Source organism: Mobula birostris, chromosome 11 (assembly GCF_030028105.1).
Source record: "Mobula birostris isolate sMobBir1 chromosome 11, sMobBir1.hap1, whole genome shotgun sequence".
NCBI lineage: Eukaryota > Metazoa > Chordata > Chondrichthyes > Myliobatiformes > Myliobatidae > Mobula > Mobula birostris.
In genome coordinates this window covers 34,148,514-34,164,631 of record NC_092380.1, presented here as the reverse complement: position 1 = coordinate 34,164,631, position 16,118 = coordinate 34,148,514, and the positions used below count along the sequence as shown (strand labels likewise).

General features: G+C 46.7%; 1 protein-coding gene across 1 annotated transcript in view; it reads right to left on the bottom strand.

The window, feature by feature from the left end:
• LOC140205474 (transient receptor potential cation channel subfamily M member 4-like) overlaps positions 1 to 16,118 on the bottom strand; it is a 133,663-nt gene that overhangs the window by 42,196 nt on the left and 75,349 nt on the right. Inside the window, exons 15-16 of the mRNA XM_072273082.1 lie at positions 3,501 to 3,613; positions 3,080 to 3,172 (exon numbers count right to left, since the gene is read on the bottom strand). Coding sequence (XP_072129183.1) covers positions 3,080 to 3,172; positions 3,501 to 3,613 — 206 coding nt within the window. The remainder of the gene's footprint in view (positions 1 to 3,079; positions 3,173 to 3,500; positions 3,614 to 16,118) is intronic.

Here is a 16,118-nt window from a genome sequence, read left to right as displayed (position 1 = left end):
TCAGGAGGAGCCCCACAATACTCCCCCCACTCACTATACTCAACAGTATTGTGTCTGCTGTGGAGACCTTCAGGTTCCTGGGTGTCACAATCTCCCAGGACCTGAAGTGAACACCCAACACGGACACTCTTATCAAAAAGGCTCAGCAGAGGTTGTATTTCCTACGTCAACTCAGGAAGCACAACCTGCCTCAGGAACTGCTGATTCAATTCTATTCAGGAATGATCCAGTCTGTTCTCTGTTCGTCCATCACTGTCTGGTTTGGATCAGCTACCAAATAAGACAAGAATAGACTCCAAAGAACCGTCAGGGCTGCGGAAAGGATTATTGGTGTGAAGCTGCCCTTGATCCAGGACTTATATGCATCTAGAGTCAGGAAGCGAGCAAGCAGCATCATTGTAGACCCATCACACCCTGGACTTCACCTGTTCCAACTCCTTCCTTCTGGTAGGCGCTTTAGATCACTGTATGCCAGGACAAATAGGTACAAGAATGGTTTCTTTCTGTATGCCATCAGTCTTATGAGCACTTGAATTTTAGTCTATTATAAACCAAGTCCACCTGTACAGACACAGGTATACCTCATTGTATATAGTTCACCATTATTTGCACTATTGTTTTGTTTGTTTTTGATTCTGTACAGCGAGAGCTCAGGGAAACCGGCATCAAATTCCCTGTATGTATCCACTTACTTGGCAATAATAAAGGATTCTGATTCTGATTCTGATTCATGAGATTGGGGAGCATGCCTTATGAGAATAGGTTGAGTGAACTCAGCCTTCTCTCCTTGGAGTGACAGAGGATGAGAGGTGTCCTGATAGAGGTGTATAAGATGATGAGAGTCATTGATCGTGTGGATAGTCAGAGGCTTTTCTCCAGGGCTGAAATGGCTAACATGAAAGGGCACAGGTTTAAGATGCTTGGAAGTAAGTACAGAGGAGATGTCAGGGGTAAGTTTTTTTACACAGAGAATGGTGAGTGCGTGGAATGGGCTGCCGGCGATGGTGGTGGAGGCGGATACGATAGGGTCTTTTTAGAGACTCCTGGACAGGTACATGGAGCTCAGAAAAATAGAGGGCTACGGGTAACCCTAGGTAATTTCTCAGGTAAGGACATGTTTGGCACAGCTTTGTGGGTTGAAGGGCCTGTATTGTGCTATAGTTTTTCTATGTTTCTATGTTTCTAATTCTATATATTAGTTTCTATATATATATATATATATATAATTCTATATATTCAAAATAGTGCAAAAACAGAAAACATATATATTTTTAAAAAGTGAGGTAGTGTTCATGAGTTCAATGTCCATTTCGGAATCGTATGGCGGAAGGGAAGAAGCTGTTCCTGAATTGCTGAGTGTGTGACTTCAGGCTGCTGTACCTCCTTGCTGTGGTAGCAATGAGAAGAGGGCATGTTCTGGGTGATGGGATCCTTAATGGACATGCCTTTCTGAAGATGAAGATGTCTTGAAGCTAGTACCGAAGACGGAGCCGCCTAATTTTACAACTTGCTGCAGCTTCTTTCGGTCCTGTGCAGTAGCCTCCACCCGCCCCCCATGTCAGACAGTGAAGCAGCCTGTCAGAATGCTCTCCACAATACATCTATAGAAATTCTTAAGTGTTCTAGGTGACAAACCAAATCTCTTCAAACTCCTAATGAAGTAAAGCTGCTGTCTTGCCTTCTTCACAGCTGCATCGATATGTGGGACCTGGTTAGATCCTTAGAGATCTTGGCACTCAGGAACTTGAAATTACTCACTCTCTCCACTTCTGATCCCTCTCTGGGAGCACTTCAGCTTCCTGAACAAGGCATGACAAATCCTACTGTGGACTTGTCGTTTGATGAATGACTACCCCGCAACTCCCTCTCCAGTTACACCCTCACTACACAGACAGTGGCAGCTCAGTTAGGCACTTGATCACCATCCATTGTGGGGCAAAAAGGGTCATCGATTTGTGATGGTAGGGGGTTTGCTGTCCATGAAGTTCTGAACTCCATGATGTTAAATCCTGTCCGTTATAGATAGGCACGGGCGCCCTCACTAAAGAGAGGTTATACTGTAGCTACCTACCCTTGAATGGTGAGATCACTACAGCCACAGTGAGTTTAGCTGTTAATATCCACTATTTGAGTGGTCAGTCTCCCATCCCCGTCAAGGAAATTCTTCCAGCTAACAAAGTCATTTAAAACAACTCATTTATATGTAGTAATACAAACTTAGATAAAATTCTTAAAACTCACAGAGGATAAAAAGTTTTCCAAATTACAAAGCATAGGTACAATTCCTATCAGCTAAAATGACATACCAATGAGTAGCAGGTCCATCGCAGAAGTCAAAGCCAGAGGACGGTCACCCTGTCTTTCTGTCATTTCTCTCGTCTTTCCTTGATCATTCTTAATAAGTCTGACTACTGTGCTCTGCTACTTGGTAACTTCATAAATATGTGATATTTTTTTCAGATATCTTTTCACACAAATGGTCTAAAAGCTCCTGGGGACAGAGATCCCAGACGTCCAAAGTTAACATTGTGAGGGATGACTCTCTGAGTACACAAATCTCTAAATTATTGATACCCAAATTTTCATGTGCTGAGTGATAGTCTGGGCGAAAAGCTTCCTTGAACTAAATAACTTAGAGTTGTCTGGTTTGGTGCTGGACAATGAACATAACCCCGCTGTTTTACAGTATGTCTCCTGAGCAGCCAGCCCCATGCTGTGGGCCAGCATTCTGTGGGCCAGCATTCTGTGCTATATAGACAGCGTTGTTTGTTTGTAACGCTGTCCTTTTAACTTCAGCCTGATTGGTTGATGAACTGAAAACTGATTCTTGTTTACAACAGGAAGCTGAGCAAAGAATATTGGTTGGGAGTTTAACTTACTCAAAAACAATTCTCCGATGCCTGGAAGTGTTTGCTGCTGTATTAGAAAGCTGAACACAGCCCTAAACAGCGAATATCCATCTCAGGTTGCCCATGTGTGTCAGGGACAGATTGTTATAGTCCAGGCCAGTGCCCAGTGCTTGTGGAGGTACACGGAGCGTGAAGTAAGGAGCAAGTTAAGTACAAAATATGTCACTCACCGAGAGCCCTCTAAAGCCTCAAGCAGCGTGTCATTCTCATTAGATTCCAGCTCAGACGCTGAGCATTCTGTCACCTGCTCTTCTGTGTTACTCCTGTATACCAAACAGAATGTCAGAATATATCTCTGTAACTAAACCTAAAAGCATCGATGTAACCAACACCAAAACCTGGGAGAGAATGGCCTCATCGAACAAGCTGGTACAGCTCACGGCTCCCCTACGGGGATGGAGGAATGAGAAGATTGGGCAAGAGGGAGGTACTGGTGAGGGATGTGGCAGTGGCCACAGGAGCATGGATGAGATTCACACTCCCCAGCCAACGCTGCCAAACATGAGGAACAGCTTTCACCTAAGTTAAGTGCAGAAAATATCAGCAGGTCAGGAAGCATCTGTGGAGGGAGAAGTGGAGTCAGCCTTTTACCTGAACTTGATGAGGTTGCTGTATATGAAAGGTGGGCAGAAGAAAGCGAGTATTAGCTTCCAGATCTCAGTGTTTCTGTCCATCTCGCCCCACCAGATCTGACTCAGGAAGGCCTGTTGAAGAAAGGAGGGAGTAAGAGGGAGATGGAGATTAGTTCACCCAACACCACACCCTGTCTGCTGCGAGAATCACCAAAGTGTGGCTTGGACCATCGTTCAGTTTATTGCCCTCTTAGACCCCAAACGTTCACATCTGGTTGGTGGATATACACTTATTAGGTACACCTATACACCTGCTCATTAATGCAAATATCTAATCAATCAATCATATTCCCCGCTCTCAGGACTGGGCCTTGCTGCCTCAATTTGGCCTATACATGTCACGCTGCAACAGCCCTGCACCTTCAGGACTTCAATTCACACCGCAAAACATGCCAGGTTGTACAGGCAGTTCAAAAGCTCAACTCCGAAAGGGAAATTACAGGTTAAATATTACAGTGATCATTTTCGAGAAAAAGGTGTGATTAATAAAGCAATTAGTAGTTTTGTTTGCTGCCAGCAAGTCATCACTGCGTTTCACTAGAGCCATCTTGAACCGGAAGTTTAAGATGGCGCTGTTGAAGTATCCACAGCTTAGTAGTATTCTCAGCTCAACTGGTGTTTAGCTCACTGCTCTCAACTCAAGTTTGAACAGCATTTCAAAGTTAGTAAACTGAAGCCTGCAAATATCCAACTAAGAACTTATACTGGAGAAAAGATATCTTCTGTGGAAATGACATCTGTAACAGTGAAATACAACATTGGGCTTGTAGAGAAAACCGTAGGGCCAGCATTCTTGGGACGTGATTAGCTGAGGCAACTACATCTTGTTTGGAGATCCATCCACCATTTGCATGCAACGTCCTCTGCAATAGAGTGAACTGAACGCGAGTTATGAAAGGTACCGGATGATGCCACAACTGCCTCCACGCTGAATACCATGTACCATTGTCCAACAGAGGACAAACAGGTATTGGTGCCAGCCTCTGTGCGTCTGGTTGGAATGCACACTGGACTGAGAAATGACCATGCTGTTCAGAGTGATTGTGAAAGTGACGAAAGCAGTGGTCCGACTACAAGAATGTTTGAATGAACACATCTGAGAAAGCTTCTGTAAGCTAATCAGGCAGTTATCTGTGAAATGTGGCTTGGTTTTAAGCTGGAAGAGAGTTCAACAAGCTTCAGGAAAGTTACAAGCATTTTCAACTTTTGTGAGCTTAATGAACCAAAATCTACTCTGCGTGCATTAAGTTTATCGCATGAACTTCAAGTGGGAGACCAAAGCTGTTTGTAAAAGTAGATGCAAAGACCGAAGTCCAGTTAGGTGAATGGAAAATGAAAAAGAAACAAAGGAGTCAATGGGGTACGAAAACAGAGGATTCGTCAGATGTTGTTGTGGATGAGGAAACTGTGATGGGGAGCAGTCAGTAAATGCACTCTCTACACATGTCCATTTAAACACAGTCACATGTACACACACACAGGTACACACAGGCACAGACACACACACACACACAAACACAGAATTGTGATCCCAAGTCAGGAAACCCCGAGGCTAAAAGTGAAGCAGGTGTCTGGGGGTCAGTGGAGACCGCAGAAGAGGAAGAATTTCAGTCCAGAGCTAAATTCTCTGAACCCTCACTGGAAAAGCTGTTCTGAGGCTTATTGTTGGCCCAGCAGAGGAGAGATGGGGCTTCTATGAAGGAATTCCAAAGCCTGCAGAAGGGTCCCAGAAGGCCATCTTATCAACAAGGTGACATATCTTGAACTATCTCCTTGGGTTTCAGAGGATGGCCCGGATATGGCAATGGCCAGAGAGGGAAAGGGCCTGCCAGCTAGTGCCACCACTGATGGGTAAAGCTCTGAAAGCCTACACTGCGATGGATGAAGAAAGGTCCAACAACTATCCTGACTTGAAGAAGACACTGCTGGTTACATTTGATATCTTGTCAGGAACCTATCGTCAATGTTTCCATTCCTGTACTGTCCCACCAGGAGAGTCACCCACTGAGACGTATCAACAACTGAAAGGTCTCCAGTGATGGATTTGTCCAGAGCAGAAGTCCAAGGTGGAGATTGGTGAGGCCATTACTTTGGGGCAGCTGCTGCAGGTTCTTCCTCCAGACACCAGAATAGGGGTCCAGGAGCACAAGCCGGTGGGTGGACTCACTGCTTGCCCTGTAGTACATCAATGTCCACAAGGGGGCGTATTCATTGCCATTATTCCGAAGCGACATAGACCCTAACGCTCCAAGGGATTCTCAGAGTAACGCTGTGGAATTGTGGAGTGGGAGAAACGAGGGTAAAGGACCATTGGTCGGTGGTTCTAAGACCTTTCATTTGTTACCATTGTCAGCAGCCAGGCTATAAGTCCTCTGTGTGTCCTCCCAAGAGGCCCAAGTTGTCAGATATGTGCTTTGTACCAAGGAAGGGGGATTGTGATGATGCTGATAATGACTGTAATGATTGTGAGTATTGTAAAGGAAAACAAGCAGATTGTGAGGAAAAAAGCCCATGTTTATAATAGTCAAAGTTAATGGAACAACACACATCAAAGTTGCTGGTGAACGCAGCAGGCCAGGCAGCATCTCTAGGAAGAGGTGCAGTCGACATTTCAGGCCGAGACCCTTCGTCAGGACTAACTGAAGGAAGAGTGAGTAAGGGATTTGAAAGTTGGAGGGGGAGGGGGAGATCCAAAATGATAGGAGAAGACAGGAGGGGGAGGGATGGAGCCAAGAGCTGGACAGGTGATAGGCAAAAGGGATACGAGAGGATCATGGGACAGGAGGTCCGGGAAGAAAGACAAGGAGGTGGGGGGGGGGGGGGGACGCAGAGGATGGGCAAGGGGTATATTCAGAGGGACAGAGGGAGAAAAAGGAGAGTGAGAGAAAGAATGTGTGTATAAAAATAAGTAACAGATGGGGTACGAGGGGGAGGTGGGGCATTAGCGGAAGTTAGAGAAGTCGATGTTCATGCCATCAGGTTGGAGGCTACCCAGACGGAATATAAGGTGTTGTTCCTCCAACCTGAGTGTGGCCTCATCTTTACAGTAGAGGAGGCCATGGATAGACATGTCAGAATGGGAATGGGACGTGGAATTAAAATGTGTGGCCACTGGGAGATCCTGTTTTCTCTGGCGGACAGAGCGTAGATGTTCAGCAAAGCGGTCTCCCAGTCTGCGTCGGGTCTTGCCAATATATAAAAGGCCACATCGGGAGCACCAGACACAGTATATCACCCCAGCCGACTCACAGGTGAAGTGTTGCCTCACCTGGAAGGACTGTTTGGGGCCCTGAATGGTGGTAAGGGAGGAAGTGTAAGGGCATGTGTAGCACTTGTTCCGCTTACACGGATAAGTGCCAGGAGGGAGATCAGTGGGGAGGGATGGGGGGGACGAATGGACAAGGGAGTTGCATAGGGAGCGATCCCTGCGGAATGCGGGGGGTGGGGGGGAGGGAAAGATGTGCTTAGTGGTGGGATCCTGTTGGAGGTGGCGGAAGTTACGGAGAATAATATGTTGGACCCGGAGGCTGGTGGGGTGGTAGGTGAGGACCATGGAAACCCTATTCCTAGTGGGGTGGCGGGAGGATGGAGTGAGAGCAGATGTACGTGAAATGGGGGAGATACGTTTAAGAGCAGAGTTGATAGTGGAGGAAGGGAAGCCACTTTCTTTAAAAAAGGAAGACATCTCCTTCGTCCTAGAATGAAAAGCCTCATCCTGAGAGCAGATGCAGCGGAGACGGAGGAATTACGAGAAGGGGATGGCGTTTTTGCAAGAGACAGGGTGAGAAGAGGAATAGTCCAGATAGCTGTGAGAGTCAGTAGGCTTATAGTAGACATCAGTGGATAAGCTGTCTCCAGAGACAGAGACAGAAAGATCTAGAAAGGGGAGGGAGGTGTCGGAAATGGACCAGGTAAACTTGAGCAACACACATCAAAGTTGCTGGTGAACGCAGCAGGCCAGGCAGCATCTGTAGGAAGAGGTGCAGTCGACGTTTCAGGCCGAGACCCTTCGTCAGGACTAACTGAAGGAAGAGTGAGTAAGGGATGCAGGGTGAAAGTTGGAGGCAAAGTTAATAAAGTCAACGAGTTCTGCATGCGTGCAGGAAGCAGCGCCAATGCAGTCGTCGATGTAGCGAAGGAAAAGTGGGGGACAGATACCAGAATAGGCACGGAACATAGATTGTTCCACAAAGCCAACAAAAAGGCAGGCATAGCTAGGACCCATACGGGTGCCCATAGCTACACCTTTAGTTTGGAGGAAGTGGGAGGAGCCAAAGGAGAAATTATTAAGAGTAAGGACTAATTCCGCTAGACGGAGCAGAGTGGTGGTAGAGGGGAACTGATTAGGTCTGTTAAAGCTCTTTTAGATTCTGGTAACTCACTTCCATATATTAAAAAAAGTCATGCCCTGCCTTTGGTGTTAACTACAGTCACCAAACACTTACCCAACATGTCCATGGTGATTGGAAGTCTGAGCCTCTCACAGAACTCACAATTGAGCTGGATAACCACAAGTATTTGATGAACATGGGGGTGCCAGAGAAACTGCCCGATGACATGATTCTGGGCAGAGATTTGCCTGTATTACATGAGATACTGAGGAAGGGAATTAGCCAATCAAGTCACGCTGCCAATGGCATTGTGGGAAATATGCTGGCTCATCTGCTCCTGTTGATATTTGTAGCAGATGATGACGCATTGATGATGACTCAGTAGGGGTTGTGGAGGCCTGGAAGGGACCTGGGATGGTTGATGTCTCCCATATTGATGGCCACCAACCAGTGGAGCTGCAGGGGGTGTTTGCAGATTTTCCACAGCTGTTCCAGTAGAGACCAGGGCTAAAAAATTTCCTAAAACATTCCATCAGATCAGAGCTGACCAGTAACACTGCTACAAGGTACCAGAGTGACTTGTGGGAGCCCTGAAGAATGAGATTCTGACCGTGCTAGGAGTCATTGAGCCTTCAAATAGGCAATGGAGCAGTCCTATCCTTCTCGTCCTCAGGAAGGATGGTACCCTGAGGGTGTGTATTCATTTCCATAGGTTGAATGTCATTTCTTGATGCTTATCCTATGCCCCACATTGAAGACCTACTAGAAAGGATTGAACAGGCAAATGACATTACTACACTGGACCTTTTTAAAGGCTACTAACAGGTTCCCCTGGATGACCAATCAAAATCCCTCACTGCTTCCATATAGCCTTGAGGCTGGATGAATGCACAGTAATGCTCTTTGGTCTCAAGGTGCACCAGCAACCTTCCATCAGCTGATCGACCGGGTGTTACAAGGCTGTGAGGACTGCAGTGCGGCCTACCTAGATAACGTGGTTGTCTACAGCCAGACATGGTCAGAGTACCTGGACTATCCACACAAGATCCTGAGGATTATTCATGCTGTCGGTTTCACGCTCAATCTACCAAAGTGTGAGTGGACATGAAGGGAGATGAAGAGGTGGACAAAGTGGAAGCAATTACAACAGTCCTCGACCTTGCACCAAGGAGGAAGTGAAGTCCTTTCTGGGTCTGGTAGGGTGGTATTGCAAGCTCATTCCCAAACTTGCCACTCTTGCTGCTCCTCTGACTGATCTTACTGGGAGTGGAGAGAGATTGAGCTGCCGGGAGTTCACTTTGGAAATAGTGAGGAGTTGTTTATTGTACTCTCTGGTAGATATCTTTTTGTAAATATTGGAAGTTTTCTTTTCACTATTTTTGGTAATTTTTGTATGTTTCATTTTTTGATGCACCAAATAAACACCCTTGCACAAATGTGCTAGTTGACTGCAGCCATTCAGTTCTTTGGTCAAAACCCATGTATTGTAACACATTATCTGAGAAGAATAAGAAATCCTCCACAGCAATTAAATCTTTAGGCCTGAATGGGACAATTAAAAAATGTACTATGCTTGGATGTCTGTATATACTTATATTTTATACTTTATTGTTGCCAAACAATTGGTACTAGAACGTACAATCATCACAGCGATATTTGATTCTGCGCTTCCCACTCCCTTAATTACAAATATTAAATATTAAAAATAGTAAAAATTAATAAATACTAAAAATTTAAATTATAAATCATAAATAGAAAATAGAAAAATGGAAAGTAAGGTAGTGCAAAAAAACAGAGAGGCAGGTCCGGATATTTGGAGGGTACGGCCCGGATCCGGGTCAGGATCTGTTCAGCAGTCTTATCACAGTTGGAAAGAAGCTGTTCCTAAATCTGGCCGTACGAGTCTTCAAGGTCCTGAGCCTTCTCCCGGAGGGAAGAGGGACGAAATGTGTGTTGGCTGGGTGGGTCGTGTCCTTGATTATCCTGGCAGCACTGCTCTGACAGCGTGTGGTGTAAAGTGAGTCCACGGACGGAAAATTGGTTTGTGTGATGTACTGCTCCGTGTTCACGAACTTCTGCAGCTTCTTTCGGTCTTGGACAGGACAACTTCCATACCAGGTTGTGATGCACCCTAGAAGAATGCTTTCTACGGTGCATCTATAAAAATTAGTGAGTGTTTTAGGGGACAGGCCAAATTTCTTTAGTTTTCTCAGGAAGTAAAGGCTCTGGTGGGCCTTCTTGGCAGTGAACTCTGCTTGGTTGGACAAAGTCAGGTCATTTGTGATATTGACCCTGAGGAACTTAAAGCTTTTGACCTGTTCCACTTGCGCACCACCGATGTAAATTGGGTCGTGCAGTCCGCTACTCCTTCTGAAGTCAACAACCAATTCCTTCACCTTGTTGATGTTGAGGGATAGGTTATTGTCTTCGCACCATGCCACCAGGTTCTTAATTTCCTCTCTGTACTCAAACTCATCATTACCCGAGATACAGCCTACAATTGTGTCATCAGCAAAGTTATATATAGTAGTTGTATATATAGAATATTGTGTACATAGTTGAGATGCATTCTCTATTGGGTTAGAGTTTATAGCTAAAAAGGGAGAAGTTTTGTGTATTTAGTATTTCAGTAATATTAGAGTAATATTGTAAATATATTGCTAGATTAAGAACTCTTGTTCATTTAAATACTTCATTACAGACTATATGTGAATTCCATACATCAGATGCGCACCTCACTTAAAGTAATGTTATCTCTCGGCTCCCTTTATTCTCCTGGATTAATTTTATGTTTGGAGTTACACAACATAACAGAATGTACCTTTGCAGAGCAGGAGTTCCAGGGTTGAGTGAAGAGCCAATGAAATGGCATCTGCTATAGGCAAATTGGAGCGGATCCAAGACACTTCTCGGGCAGGAGATAACATGTTTCATCACCAACCTCTCAAAAGCACTTCATCACAGTGGGTGTAAATGCTACTGAATGATAATTGAGGAAGCACTCACAGCATGCTGGAGGAACTCAACAAGTCGGGCAGCATCCGTGGAAAAGATTGGCCGACATTTTGGGCCGGAACCCTTCGTCAGGACTGTAGGGGGAAGGGGCAGGGTCCCTATAAAGAAGGTGGGGGAGGGTGGGAAGGAGAAGGCTGGTAGGTTCCAGGTGAAAAACCAGTAAGGGGAAAGATAAAGGGGTGGGGGAAGGGAGACAAGGAGGTGATAAGCAGGAAAGGTGAAGAAAGGATAGGGGAAAACACAATGGGTAGTAGAAGGAGGCGGAACCATGAGGGAGGTTATAGGCAGCTGGGGGAGGGGGCAGAGTGACATAGGGATAGGGGAAGGGAGGGGGAGGGAGTTACCGGAAGCTGGAAGGTATATGAGGTGTTGCTCCTCCAACCTGAGTTTAGCCTCATCATGGCAGTACAGGAGGCCATGTATGGACATATCTGAATGGGAGTGGGAAGCAGAATTGAAGTGGGTGGCTACCGGGAGATCCTGTCTGTTGTGGCGGACGGAGTGGAGGTGCTCGACGAAGCGGTCCCCCAATCTGCGTCGGGTTTCACTGATGTAGAGGAGGCCGTACCAGGAGCACCAGATGCAATAGATGACCCCAACAGACTCACAAGTGAAGTGTTGCCTCACTTGGAAGGACTGTTTGGGGCCCTGAATGTTGGCAAGAGAGGAGGTATAGGAACAGGTGTAGCGCTTGTGCTTACAGGGATAAGTGCCAGGTGGGAGATCCATGGGGAGGGACGTGTGGACCAGGGAGTCGTGGAGGGACCGATCCCTGTGGAAAGCGGAGAGGGGTGGAGAGGGAAAGATGTGCTTAGTGGTGGGGTCCTGGTAGCGGAGGGCTTTGAGCCCTTCTTGATGGGGAATGGAGGTGTATAGGGATTGGACATCCATAGTGAAAATGAAGCATTTGGGACCGGGGAACTGGAAGTTATTGAAGAGGTGGAGGGCATGGGATCAGAAAACTATCAACTTCAGTCGTAAATATTCCACAGACTTGGCCTCCACTGCAATCTGTGGAAGAGTATTTCACAGATTCACTACTCTCTGTCTAAAAAAAATAAATCCTCCTTATCTCTGTTCTAAAAGGATTGTCACTCAATTTTGAGGCTGTGCCCTTTAGTTCTGGATACCCGACCATAGAAAACATCCTCTCCACATCCATCTTATCTAATCCTTTCAACAGTAGAAGGGTATGAAGATGCTGGTCAAGGGCCCAGAAATCTTGACTCTTATCTCCTTAATAACCTGGTGTAACAAGGGGACGTATCCACCTTAATACTTATTAGGAGGCCCAAAACTTCCTCCTCCTTGACCTCTAAACTCCCTAATGTATTTATACGCTCAGCAGATTGTGGGCCTCATGGCTTATCCAGAACAAGCGGGAGGAACTCAGCAGGTTGGGCAGCATCCGTGGAAACAATCAGTCAACTTTTCAGGCTGGAACCCTTCATCAGATGCTTTGACCCCAGCATCTGCAGAGTATTTTGTGTTTATGGTTCATCCAGGGCTTCGGGTTGGGGAAGACTGAATAATCTTACGGGGACACATTCGTCTACAACTGTTCATATAAAATCCGTGACTACTCTGGTGTATTTGTTCAGATCCTCTGATGAGACCTTGAACATGGCCCAGTCTACTGACTTGAAGCAATCCTGCAGCTGACCCTCTGCCTCCTGCAAACACCTCTTTGTTGTCCTTACCTCTGGAGCCTTTACTCTTTAGCCTCTGACTGTATGCAGCTAAGAGGAAGACAGCCAAGTAATCAGATTTCCTGAAGTGTGGTCTAGGCATGGAACAGTCAGCATTCCTGATCATAGTGTAACAGTGGTTGAGTGTGTTGGGATCCCGGGTGCTGCAGGTGATATGCCAATGATAATTGAGCAGAGATTTCTTCAACAAAGCTTGATTGACCAAACATCAGAATGGGGGAAGAAATGTGATCTAAGTGACTTTGACTGTGGAATGATTGTCGGTGCCAGACAGGGTGGCTTGAATATCTCAAAAACTGCTGACCTCCAGGGATTTTCTCACACAACAGTCTCTAGAACTTACTGAGAATGGTGTGAGAAACAAAGTGAGTGGTAGTTCTGTGGGAGGAAATGCCTTGTTAATGAGAGATTATCCAGCCTGGATCAAGCTGGCATCAAGGTGACAGTAACTCAAATAACCGAGTGTTACCGCAGTGGTGTGCAGAAGAGCATCTCTCAGTGTACAGCATGTTGAACCTTGAAGTGGTTGGGCTACAGCAGCAGAAGACCACAGACATACACTCAATGGCCACTTTATTAGGTACAGGAGGTACTTTATAACGTGATCGCTAAGTGTAAATCAGGCATTTTCGGGCCAGAGTGAGACAATGCTCTCCCAAAAGTACATTAATGAATGATATGCATGGTTTACAATTGGCTAGTTTTGGAGTTAGAGATGCACCACACTAAACAGGCCCTTTATCCACCGAGTTCCTGACAAACCTGTTTCTACACCAATCACATCTTTATTCTCTCTGCATTTTCACCAGCTCTCTGCAAATGTAACCAGCCAATTGATCAGATTTACATAACATAAGAACATAAGAAACAGGACAGAAGGAAATCTGCAGATGCTGGAATTTCAAGCAACACACATAAGAATTGCTGGTGAACGCAGCAGGCCAGGCAGCATCTCTAGGAAGAGGTACAGTCGACGTTTCGGGCCGAGACACTTCGTCAGGACTAACTGAAAGAAGAGCTAGTAAGAGATTTGAAAGTGGGAGGGGGAGGGGAGAGCCATGATAGGAGAAGACAGGAGGGGGAGGGATGGAGCCAAGAGCTGGACAGGTGATTGGCAAAAGGGATATGAGAGGATCATGGGACAGGAGGCCCAGGGAGAAAGAAAAGGGGGAGGGGGGGAAAACCCAGAGGATGGGCAAGGGGTATAGTGAGAGGGACAGAGGGAGAAAAAGGAGAGAGAGCAAAAGAATGTGTGTATATAAATAAATAATGGATGGGGTACAAGGGGGAGGTGGGGCATTAGCGGAAGTTTGAGAAGTCAATGTTCATGCCATCAGGTTGGAGGCTACCCAGACGGAATATAAGGTGTTGTTCCTCCAACCTGAGTGTGGCTTCATCTTTACAGTAGAGGAGGCCGTGGATAGACATATCAGAATGGGAATGGAACGTGGAATTAAAATGTGTGGCCACTGGGAGATCCTGCTTTCTCTGGCGGACAGAGCACAGGTGTTCGGCGAAACTATCTCCCAGTCTGCTCGGGTCTTGCCAATGTATAGAAGGCCACACTGGGAGCACCGGACGCAGTATATCACCCCAGCCAACTCACAGGTGAAGTGTCGCCTCACCTGGAAGGACTATCTGGGGCTCAGATTGGTGGTGAGGGAGGAAGTGTAAGGGCATGTGTAGCACTTGTTCCGCTTACAAAGATAAGTGGTAGGAGGGAGATCGGTGGGGGGGGGGGGACGAATGGACACGAGAGTTGCGTAGGGAGTGATCCCTACGGAAATCGATGATTTTAAGTTCCCTGGCTCCCACTGCTTTATTTTCACCATGGATGTCCAGTCCCTACATACTTCCATCTCCCATCAGGAAAGTCTCAAAACTCTCCGCTTCTTTTTGGATTCCAGACCTAACCAGTTCCCCTCTACCACCACTCTGCTCCGTCTAGCAGAATTAGTCCTTACTCTTAATAATTTCTCCTTTGGCTCCTCCTATTTCTTCCAAACTAAAGGTGTAGCACCCGTATGGGGCCCAGCTATGCCTGCCTTTTTGTTGGCTTTGTGGAACAATCTATGTTCCAAACCTATTCTGGTATCTGTCCCCCACTTTTCCTTCACTACATTGACGACTGCATTGGCACTGCTTCCTGCACGCATGCTGAGCTCGTTGACTTCATCAACTTTGCCTCCAACTTTCACCCTGCCCTCAAGTTTACCTAGTCCATTTCCAACACCTCCCTCCCCTTTCTAGATCTTTCTGTCTCTGTCTCTGGAGACAGCTTATCCACTGATGTCTACAATAACCCTACTAACTTTCACAGCTATCTGGACTATTCCTCTTCTCACCCTGTCTCTTGTAAAAACGCCATCCCCTTCTCGCAATTCCTCCGTCTCCGCCGCATCTGCTCTCAGGATGAGGCTTTTCATTCCAGGACGAGGGAGATGTCTTCCTTTTTTAAAGAAAGTGGCTTCCCTTCCTCCACCATCAACTATGCTCTCAAATGCATCTCCCCCATTTCACGCACATCTGCTCTCACTCCATCCTCCCGCCACCCCACTAGGAATAGGGTTCCCCTTGTCCTCACCTACCACCCCACCAGCCTCCGGGTCCAACATATAATTCTCTGTAACTTCTGCTACCTCCAACAGGATCCCACCACTAAACACATCTTTCCTTCCCCCCCTCTGCTTTCCGCAGGGATCGCTTCCTACGCGACTCCCTTGTCCATTCATCCCCCCCATCCCTCCCCACCGATCTCTCTCCTGGCACTTATCCTTGTAAGCGGAACAAGTGCTACACATGCCCTTACACTTCCTCCCTTACCACCATTCAGGGCCCCAGACAGTCCTTCCAGCTGAGGCGACACCACCTGTGAGTTGGCTGGGTTGATATACTGCGTCCGGTGCTCCCGATGTGGCCTTCTATACATTGGCAAGACCCGACATAGACTGGGAGATCGTTTTGCTGAACACCTATGCTCTGTCCGCCAGAGAAAGCAGGATCTCCCAGTGGCCACACATTTTAATTCCACGCCCCATTCATGAAGCCACACTCAGGTTGGAGGGACAACACCTTAAATTCCGTCTGGGTAGCCTCCAACCTGATGGCATGAACATTGACTTCTCAAACTTCCGCTAATGCCCCACCTCCCCCTTGTACCCCATCCATTGTTTATTTATATACACACATTCTTTTTCTCTCTCTCCTTTTTCTCCCTCTGTCCCTCTCACTATACCCCTTGCCCATCCTCTGGGCTTTTCCCCCCCCCCTTTTCTTTCTCCCTAGGCCTCCTGTCCCATGATCCTCTCATATCCCTTTTGCCAATCACCTGTCCAGCTCTTGGCTCCATCCCTCCCCCTCCTGTCTTCTCCTATCATTTCTGATCTCCCCCTCCCCCTCCCACTCTCAAATCTCTTACTAGCTCTTCTTTCAGTTAGTCCTGACGAAGGGTCTCGGCCCGAAACATCGACAGTACCTCTTCCTAGAGATGCTGCCTGGCCTGCTGCGTTCACCAGTAACTTT